At 32.8% G+C, this 11526-nt stretch overlaps 1 protein-coding gene across 2 annotated transcripts in view; it reads left to right on the forward strand.

The window, feature by feature from the left end:
• Window positions 1-1485: 1485 nt before the first annotated feature.
• The window catches only part of LOC106109408 (cytochrome b561-like), a 37035-nt gene continuing 26994 nt past the window's right edge, over window positions 1486-11526 (forward strand). Inside the window, exon 1 of one of the 2 annotated variants that reach the window (XM_013290901.1) lies at window positions 1486-1703. In XM_013290901.1, the coding sequence (XP_013146355.1) occupies window positions 1681-1703 (23 nt within the window). In that variant the 5' untranslated portion in view covers window positions 1486-1680. Of the gene's footprint in view, window positions 1704-8157; window positions 8439-11526 lie in introns of those variants that run through there. The other variant, XM_013290900.1, reaches the window with a different exon arrangement.

Below are 11526 nucleotides of genomic sequence, written 5' to 3' on the forward strand. Positions count from 1 at the left end.
GTGCGTTTGTTTTACCATGGACTACCTAAGTTAAATATTTAAGGGTTCTTGTTACATTTATTATTTACGTGAACTAATTTTGTAACATCACCATTACATTTTTAAGGTACTTAATTTTATGGTAACAAAAAAATACTAATGAAAATAAACTAATCCATTTCAAATAACTTTTATTCCTACACCTTCCGAGTTTGATTATATCAAAAAAATGTAGTTGTAACTTTAATCATTATTTTCTATGCTTCGGTCGAATGTGTTTTGTTCAAGTGCCATATATCCGGCGAAAGCCCTCTCGGTTGTTTAAAACAATTGCATTATAATGCAGTAAGAGGGTGAAGTGTTACCTATATTTATGAGCTTTTTCGATCTAAACAAATAAAACTAAAATTTACACTAGCCGTTTACGAAAAACAAATATTTTTTTTTAATTTTATGCCTGCCTCCATTACAAGGAAAACAAACATAAAAAGATAAAGTTTGGTTAGGTTACATTTAAAGTCGTTAAGATTAGTATATAATTTATTAAACATTAAATAACATTTAAATTGTTTCCAGGTCCAGAAGTTTCCTAATCAGCGTTGGCAGAAACTTACACTTCGCTGTATCCAAGAAACGGAAGCTTTAAGCTCGACGGTGTGTTTAAAGATTGTCGGAGTGTGATTAGTGAACTTTGATTTTGTGCTCCGGAGTGTTCCGGAGTGTACTGTGGTTAGTAAAGCAGGCAAAGTGTCTCCAATAAAGTTGTCGGCGATGGACAGCAATTCGGTGTCGCCGATGCCTGAACTAGCACCTATCGCGGAGTTCGATAAGTCCCCGCCTTCTCCACCTAACGAAGAAGTACCAATGGACGACTTACCGCCACCTCCGACAATATCCCAAGCCGAAGGCAAGAAGATTAAAGTGTAAGTATTATCACTTTTTTACAGTAGAGTAATGTAAAGTCTTCTTAATGTTGGGCCGCTGTTGGCCTCTATAAAAGTTGTCTATAAGAACAAATTATTGTTTAACTAACATTCGTTATCTGTGGTATGAATAGACTAAATTTAAGTGGTTGAGACTAAACTCTTAATCCTTAGGCTTAATTACTATATCAGATATACGCTAGTTTTCGAATTTTGTTATAAAAATCCATGGCGACCTATAATGAAACAACATGCAAGTGCTGCCATCTATTAAGTATAAGGGTCATTAGAACAATGTCAAATCGAAATCGCTTGCATGATCATGCTAGCAAGTGCAAGAGTTTACGGATAGATGGCGCTCTCTACATCAACTCTTGCGCATTAATTCATTAACTAATGGTTCAAAACATAAAATTCTGTTAATTATCATGTACATCAAATGACTATGAAGATGGTTTTACCACTTATAATTTTACTTTGTGAAATAGTATAGGGCTTTCTTTATCTCGCTCTGTCGGATTGATTTATTAGTATATGGTCTCTGTCTGGCCTAAACTATTAGTGAGGTCGAAGTAGGGCGCACACACACCGTACACGATCGAGTCGAGATCTCGGAGAGTGTTGATACGAACGTCGCGTTAAACATGCTCATGTGACCGATTGCCGCCAAATTTTATTTTTTCGAACTTATAAAATCGAGTGTTTGTGATCTGTGGGAATTTTTCCGTAAATTTTTAAGATTGTGTTTTACCTTTTGTAATCGAGTAATTTATCAAAAATGGCGCGGAGCAAGAACCAAAAGTATGTTAATTTTTATTTTTTAATTAGAATAACATTTATTTATATACGTCTTACTAGTTTTAATTTAAAATAAGTTAACTTGTGAGTTTATAATTTATTGTATATCTCTGACTGCTTACAGAATTTATAATAGGGTTTAGTAAAATTTAAATTCTCTACTGATAATTGCTAAGATATTTAGGTAATGTACTTATTGCATTCTTTGACATTAATGTTTGATTAACAAAAATATCCTTGATTAAAGAGGGCACAAAAAACCAGGAAGGCATTAATTGACTTCAATAGAGTTTCTAATTCACGTAGTTGTGGCACAAAAAGATCTGTCGGTTTGCTGGTAATATCTCGTTATTTTGTAAGGAACATTGTAAAATTTCATTACGTACACATCCTACTTAACTTTATATGGAATTTTTTTAAAGTATTAGCCCAGCCCATCTTTTATTTTAAAATAGTAGGTCTACATTAATGATTTTGACGACATTTGTGTAAGATAAGCACATAATAAGAAGTGAAAGTCGATATAAAATTAAAAAAAAAAACTTTAAACTCCGTAGGCTTTACTACCTACTTGTAATTTTTCTGTCTTCGTTTGATACTTGAATGCACTTTCTTTTTTCACAAGAATCAAGAGTGCTTCAAACTGGAGGAAGTGGCTACTTGAGACGAGCGTTAACGTGCGATGGGGCGGACTACCTTGTCGTTACCATGACGATTATCTCGTCATTCTTTCTTACAGTTTAGAGATTTTAATGAGAAAACCTAGTCCTTGGCTAATATCGTTTATGAGTAATTAATGAAATTTAGTGAAGTTTTAGTTCCCCTAGCTCTACTGGCCAATTGATTGCCGACAAAATTTTTTTTTCCAAAAAGTAAATTTTAGTATTCAAGTAAGCAATTTTGGATTTTTAAAAATATGGTAATATTTGCCAAATATTTTGTTCCGTGCCTTTTGAATATTTTTAGATAATACCTAGAGAAAACTAATTTAGCTGTAATATTATAGATAGTTTCTATAATAACGTAAAGATGGAGATGGTCGAATTGAAAATAGTTACATTTCTTAAATATAGTATGAGTCATGTCAGAAGTTACTCCAAGTTAACTTCGAACTGTGTGGTCTTTTATGACAATCTTTGGTGAGGCCTATAGCTGCCAATTGTTACTGATGTCATATCACAAATGAATGCTAACCTAATTCTCTTAACAAATTTCGATACCGCGACCATACAAGAAAACAAACTACTTATTTTAACTAAGTTCTAGTTAAGTTTAGTTTTATGCTAAAATGATTTAGAAAACTACGTAATTAATGAAATTAATGTCAAATGACTGGAAGTAATAAAAATAAATTGCCTAATTATCAATGTTTAGTAAAAATTAGAAAGTAATGGAATTTTAAGTGTCTCGCTTAACGATATGATTTGGAATAACTTAAATCGTATTATTGTAGTAAGATAAAGTGTATTAGCACTGTGCAATTCATAGAAATATGTATAAAAGATTTTCTGTCTCAAGTTTTACAGGGAGAATGAAAGAGACGGGATTATCATTTTGAATGTTTACCTCTCACCTGTGCGTGCGTCCTTGTTTGTACATGTGACAATATTACTGTATTTTCTAGTCTTAGAACGTTAAATTTTCTGTAGACTACAAGAATGCCGGTCTTACGCCATCGGACGCACATCTCATGTGATTGCGCACAAAGTAAATTGATGCGAATTATTCATTCCGAGTCGTTTTATAATTATAGAACTAAACTGCATAGAATATGCATAATAACAACTTCCTATGATTATATGATGTAAATAATACATATGTAAATAACAAGTGGTATTTTTTTTTCCGTTAGTTTGCGTTAAACTAAGATTATTTTTGTTTAATCTGTAGGAATAAATCTCAAAGGCGATACCCGCATGCGAGTCTATTCGACCTCCAAGTGTTGTTTTATTAAATCTAATAATGTATTGAGTGGGTCGCAGCGCGGGTCCGCGGCAAGGGGCCGGGGCTCAGGAAATGGGATGAAATTGATTCAGTTTAATGTCGCACGGGAGAGACGGGAGCGAGAGATCACGCATTGATCTACCGCCTCCCCTCATGGCCGACAATAACTACATACGATAATATACAACTACGTGCGCTTGCGCAATATTGTTGCATATTATTTTACACGATTGCCGTTACATATATTTTCTGCAGTTATTATTGAAACTGTTCAAGACTATGTGTTTGATTAACTTATAATATGTCATGTTTCTGTTACGGCTACGTTAAACTTATTGAATCTCGAAAATGAATGGTGGAATTAGAACTGTCCTGACACAGACAACTATCAACTTCTCTACAAACCCTTTATAAACCGCATCTGTCGGTAACAAGTGCGGTATAGTATAACAATGAAATTAATTATACAACTAATCTAAAATTAAACGCTCCAAATGTTAAATGCACTTACGATAAGGAACTGAGCTATGAACTAGTTTGATAAATCTATAATCTATGTTGAAAGTTGCTTAGTGTTGATTGAAGAATGAGTTTGCATTATATGGATTGCCAAGGTTAATACATCTACACTAATATTATAAAGAGGAATGATTTGTATTTTTGGATATTTTGTATGTATTAAAATAACTCAAAAACTACTGGGACGATTTCAATTATCTTTCACCGTTAAAAAGCTATGTTATCAGTGAGTAAAATAGGCTATATGGTTTTTATTATTTTCTGAATTTAACGCGAAGTTGCGAGTAATAGCTTGTATATAATAAAAAGTTAGTTTTTTAACTTAAATACTACTGGTTGAATTATTAATACAATAATAGTGCATATGATTGTAAAATGGGCTTAAAATTTTTAAAACAAACTTGATTCGTGTGCAAGAGACTTTTAGATCACAACAACTTCACGTATATCTTTGTTCAAAAACATGCGGTTTTGATGCCGAAGTACTCAACTCCAAAATGAAAACTTGCATTGTAAAATAAATTTGTTACGAACAAATTACATCTTCAGATAAGTGAAAACTTTGTTATATTTAGCACTTTGATACTGTAGTCACATACAAGGTGTCTAGTAAATATTAAACGTGACTGAACTTTGATATGGGAGTGTGGTTGCTTAGGTAATGTTCTTACATCTCTTCTCAAGTTTCATCTGTTAACAGTTGGTTTCCACTGTAAAATATCGTCGGTGTTATTGTACTCAAAAAATACTACACTTTTGTATGCTTCGAGTATTACGAAGAATAATACGAAAATCGTTTTTTAGATTCTTCAAAGTACACAGGTACATTCTAAATTATTCACAAGTACATGTTTAATAGCCTGTGTATCCATTAGTCTTGCATAGGGGAATGTTACTCACATATGAAGTTCCCCTTTTCGGTAACAAATTATCACAATGTTTTTTTGTCCATCGTGTCACGCAACGATGAGTTCGTTGCATTTTGTCTTTGAATTGTTAAACTTTTTTCATTTCACGTGACAAAACTGTATATTATTGTTTAGTATAGAAATCTTACTAATATTATAAATGCAAAAGCTTAGATAGATGGATGTTTGTTGGAGTTTGTAGCCTATTTGGCATAGATGTAGAGTAGAGGATAGTCTGGAAGAACACGTAAACTAGCTGCTATTTTTTATAACTCCACGCAGGCGGAATCACGGGCAAAAGCTAGTATTCAAATATAGTGTAATGTTACTGTCTGTATAAACAAATCGATCACATATTTTTTCCTGTTATAAATAAGGAAATTTGCGTTTATAATTCTTTTTAGCTGCCAAATTTTTATATTATATATCCGTAGAGTAATAAACGCGTTGAAACAAAAGGGTTGTCGGGATTCAAGTGGAAATAAAACTGGGAACCGCTGAAGAGCGTTTCCACGATATTTCATATTCAAATCTCTCGGTTCGCTGACAATGGCTTTTGAGTGCGATCGTGACTTACATAATTACGTTTCTGGTGTAGAAATTGAGCCAATCTCTTGACTTTGTTTTAACATTGAATGAAGCAGTAATTAATGTGGTATTCGATGCTCCTTTTGTACCGTACCTTGTGCGTAATCATTTATTTATTGAATGAAATAATGAATAATCACGGCTTTATTAAGTTGTCTAGACCTAAGACACTTGTTTTTTCTAAAGAAAAGAGTGGTCGGATTTCGACCGACTTTAGTTTACTAAGTGGACGTTCTAAAAACAAAAGCAAAATGACTATTTAAATTTTAAACCTTGGAATAAAAAAAAACGTATAAAATGCTAAACGTACCGAAGCTCCGTAAAAGAAAACCAAACCTTTTCCCGTTTCCGACCTGAAATGCATTTCTAAGTATTTTCCGCCATTCATACGCTTGTTGAACTTTTTTTTCCCAATCGTAGCTTTTGAATCCAGTTCATTAAGCTTGACTCACGAAGTCAATACGTTTTCAAGTCAATAACTTTGACCTCTCGTCTAATTGAACGAGAGTTTTATCGTTCAATTCAACCTTTGTAGATCCAGTTACGAACAGAAGTTGGGTGCATTTCCATGCAATTGTTGCGATGCGATTGTATAGTAACAGAATACGATTGTTGCTTTTGACGCTGGTATATGTCATAAACTATTAGGTCAGCTAAAATATAATCTGTAGTGTTATATAAATGAGCTAATAATATGAGAAAAGCAGGCCAACATGAAAGGGAGCAACCTCACAGTGTATTTGTTTTTACGAATTTAAAATATGCTAAAGCAAAATTTAAAAGGATTGTGTAGAATACAAGGAAGGCGATAAACGCATGTAAGTCATATCAATAGAGATTGATACATTTCTATGTACTCGTATATTGTAAGATAACAATCTATGCTGATTGCATTGTTACATTAGATTTAATTAGTCAACGATAGTGAAACTGAGAGCATGGAATGTTTCTAATGTCAAGATAAAAGACGTTAGTTTTTTTTTAAAAAAAGGCAAGAATATATGGTAGACCTTTTTCCTAATGCCATTTATTAATGTTTAGCATAGTAAAGATTTGGATAAAATTACATAGAAATCTTACTTATTTGTAATATTATTTAGATTGATGTTTGTTAGAGTTTACCGCCTAAACGGCTGAACGGATTTTTTAATTCCACGCAGACGGAGTCTCCGGCAAAAGCTAGTTGTGCATGAAACAAGTGAATGTGCACCTGTACACAACGCAGGTGCGCGTAATGAATTAACTTTATCTGTGTTTATTGCAGCTCAGTTATAGACCTACGACTAGCTTAAGACTTCTCTCAGTTCTAATTTTAGCCCCAATCCAACCACTACCTTCTTTTATCGTTCCAATTATTCCATTAGAAAGCTATAATATTACTGAGAATAGACTAGGCTATATTTGTTCCTTTCTGTTTTTTCTGAATTTCTATAACACGTTCATCTTGCAATAATTATAAAAACACCCGAAGTTAACTTAAAAATATAATCGAAATAACCTATAATATTCCAGTGAATGATAAACTGTATCTTTTCCGAGCGTTTTTGTCTTGTTGAGAAAGTATTTCAGATTACGTAAAGTTTTTATCATGTTTTCTTTACAGTTGTTTGTCAAAGTTTTATATAAACAAATTAACCACTACAGATATCTATTTTTAGTTTTTTACGCAGTATTAGATGTTAGTCTATTTCTTTCATATTTATTTACAAACTTTACAAAATCTGCGTAGTATTGGTATACGTGGGATTTAATAAATGACAGCCGTTAGCAATGTACTTTCCATAGACTTACAAACGTTAGATGGGTCTTTAATTTCAGTTTAATGTTAAAAAAAATGAATGTAAATAATAATTATAGAAAATACGAATTGGTAAACTACGAACCAAGCCACCCAACCAGAACTGTACGGAGCGCCCAATTGCGACGGCTGACGCAGATTGTAACAGTGCTCCAGTTGTTATTATAAAAAAATGTTTTCTTTTATCATGCTTCAATAATTTCCGTACGAATTTTACTAACCGTCTTTTCGTAACTCTGTTATCGATGACGGTTTCTATTTTGTTTTCCAATACATCTATATACATTTTAGATTGTATAATAATTCGACTAGATTTGTTAAATGTAATAGGAATTGAGACAACACACAATAGTGATAATTTAAATGAAAACCATATTAAAAGTTCTTTGAATATCTGTGTCATCGCTAAATATTTTTTAATTGGCTGTCAGTTGCCCATACATCATCTCGATTAATATACGCATTGCAATATGTTATTCTAAGATCAATTTAAAAATTGAAATTCATGCAACGGCGTGCTAGATATACGATATGCGATAACTCAGCTAAAGTGGTACCGTTCCTAATAGTTTATAGTTAATTTAGCCGTGTCCAGTCTCCATCCCGTGGGTGATTTGCATGAATTGATTGCACGCCGTACGCCGCACGTCTCGCGTTGCCGCACGACGTGGGCACGGCCAGCTAGTGGCTGTGGTCTGCGCGTGCACCGCAGTCGCGCGCCCCCTACCGACCGACCGATACACGTTTACACGTAAGACTTAATTACATCCACGATTGTCGCAATTTTGAAACAATTTAACACACCCGTATAAACGATTACGTCCCATTTTCGTACGCGACCCGTATACTGCAGATGGCCTTCCTCCCACCCTACCAAGTGCACATCTCCTGTGAATAATTACTAATTCCCTAATAAACTTAATTGTGATACATGTTCTAAACCGTCAGAATGCGTCAACGATATCAACTGAAACAAAGACCGTACGTATTCACTTTTGTTTATTCTTAACTCACATTGTATGTAATAAGATTAGTTAAATTTGTTTTTAATGTACTCATGATATAGTTTTTTTCTGGAAATTTCGCTTTTCCGGCCTGATACAATGGTTAAAGTGCGATTGACGCCCGATGTTTGTATACAGAATGTCATGCGATCAAAACAATGGCATCCTGTGGTACTTAACGATGACGCTTTTGACAACAGTTTTATGTAACCTTGACAGCAACAGCTATAAAATTAATTTGTTATATAAATTATGTAAGTAACGTAGCATATTATTAGAACTTTGGTTCCGAAAAATGTGTATTTCTAACTATCGGATATTATGTAATGAACGTGTTGGTTTTTTATCCGGATTTATTTGCTTTTCCCTCACTGGAATATATGGCATTGGAAAATGAAATTAGGATACGTTTATTAATCCGCAAGGGCATTGACCAAACGTTTAGTCGAGCTACGAGTTGTACTGGACAGGTCTGTAGGCATGCAGTCCTAATGGTTTTAATAAACGTGATATAAACATAAATGTTATTATATATCTACTATTACTATTAAACCTGATAAATAAGGAATTACTAAACAAATGTCACTTGTACTATTATATTAATTAGTTTTTTCAAAGTTAAATTCAAAGTATAGACATGATATTAAAATGTGTCACTGGCCAGTTTATCTATTTAAAAAAAACTAAAAAAAATGTATAATCGGAAATATGACCATGGCCATATTTCTTTTAACAATTACGTGGCATGATAAAAAAAATTAAACAGCGTTACGATTTAAAATCTTATTTTTAAACTATTATTTATGTAAATAATATTGGTAAGTGACCTTAATTGAGTGGCGCGACAACTAGATCTAGTTTATAACGCGACATACCATGAGAGATGACAGCGTTAAATTAGAAAAATGCTGTACATTTTTGGCAACGATAAACGTTTATATAAAAACTAGCTGCGCTTGCGACTCCGACCGCGTGGAATTAAAAAAAAAAACTGAGTAGCCGATGTGCTCTTCCAGATTATGTTCTAAATCTATTTATCCAGATCTATTAAGCTGTTAAGGCTACAAACTTTAACAAACATCCATCTAAACTTTCGCATTTATAACATTACTATGATTGAATAACATAATGCAGTTACTTTGAAATTATAGATTTTTTGCCCTTCAAACATACGAATAATGTCGTAAATTTACCTTAATTTAATTTAATTTAATAGACCCAGACATCCTTGACATTATAATTACGTATTTTTCATACCATAAAACTGTCCTTTATTATAGGCTACCATTTAAAAAACAGCTGATAGTTATACGAGTATTTGCGTGTAATACGAATTGCACTTACCGTATCTGTGTGCGTGTTCGTAAGACTCATGAATTAAGTACATGCTATTATCAGTATCCTTGCAATTACAGCATAAGTGATATTAAGTGAATATCCTGCTAACTTACATCCTTTAATAGATTTCCTAAATTATATGTAGTTATTCTCTTTGAACGCCTTTATTGTTTTAAAACACGGGATAATAAGGCGCTACGGTTCTTAAATTTGACTAAAATGTATTTCGGATTTAGTTTCCAATGACCATTTGCTTTGCTTCAATAGACTGTAAATAATTATGACGTAATAAATATTACGTACTATAGGAAATAATTATCAAAAGTATTTATTATTTGCTTATAGTAAAAGTGTTACTTGCTGTTTGGTTTGCTCCTATTAATTTAATATGTGCTCGTCAAAAAATTCTGTTACAAAAGTAGATTTTTAACGATAGGTAATTTATAAAAATTCAAAATTATACACACACATAGAGACATATGGACACGCTAAATAATGTTGTGCGTTTTGCAATATCTGAGCCTATAGTTTTGTTAATCATAGCCTATTTGTATTTAAAAATCCGTGATGTTCAAATGCGAAGTTCGTTTCTCAACTTTATTGTAATGAAATGCATAGATATTTCGGTTACAAAAGCCAGTTGTAAACACGTACAAATCGTACATTGAATGGGTTTTCGCCTTTTGTTGTCATTTTATAAAAGACCTGCCACCAGACGTGACTGATTTTACAACATTCATTTGGTAATTCGCTGATTTTTTCTAGCTAGTTCATGGGAACTTTTAGTTTCCTTAATAAATTGTTAGTAACTTCCTAAAGACGTAAGTTAATGAGAAAATGCTAATAAAACCTTAAGAATATCGCCACTTGTACCGCAATTAAGTTAAGTCTTAAGTCTATTAAAAATCGTCTTTACTAACAGCATTAAAACGTAAACAGATCCGACGAAAAGAGTCATACCTCTAATGGGATGAGATGTAACTACTTATGTTTGTCCCATAAATCGAAATATCTTTGTATAAATTATTAGGTATTGCAACAGCGTGGGCGTTTTCGCAGCCACTTGCCTTAGGAATGCGGAATACAAACCCAACAAGGTTTCAGCCAATCGACACTAAAAGGTCTCCTTGTTAAGTCATTAGGTTCAGTTTAAACTGTCAAAATAACGTTAAGTTTTATTAAATCTATTTTGTTATGGTAGTTAAATTAGATAAAATGATGACTTATATTAATTGAAGTATAGTCTGGACTATTAACTTAAGTCAGTCTTTGAGTCGTGCAGAAGTTTTGGTTAAAAAGGCAAAATGGTTTTGACAAATAACACAAAAAGGTTTGCGATAATATGATTTCGCCTTAAGTCAATAGCTCTTGAGGATTTCTTTCACTTACTTTTTCGTAGTTTTTCCATATATGTACTGTATTTTTCTACGCTTTTATGCGTTTACAAATATCGATATGCATTAATGTCTATTCAACCGGCGTACCAGATACATATTCCGTTACAAAATTTACAAACCGTATCTCCTAATTTTCTCGTGACTTAAACAAATAAAAAATTAAGATTTAACCTTAAAGGAACTAATCAATGTAAGATAACATAAATTTATTTCAAACCTCTTATCTTTTTGACCGACTACCCAAAAGAAGGAGGTACTCAATTCGTCTGTATGTTTTTTTTTTTTTATGTGTGTTACGGCATAACTCCGCCGCTAGTGGACCGATTTTGA

This window comes from Papilio polytes, unplaced genomic scaffold, assembly GCF_000836215.1.
Source record: "Papilio polytes unplaced genomic scaffold, Ppol_1.0 DF821289.1, whole genome shotgun sequence".
Taxonomy (NCBI): domain Eukaryota; kingdom Metazoa; phylum Arthropoda; class Insecta; order Lepidoptera; family Papilionidae; genus Papilio; species Papilio polytes.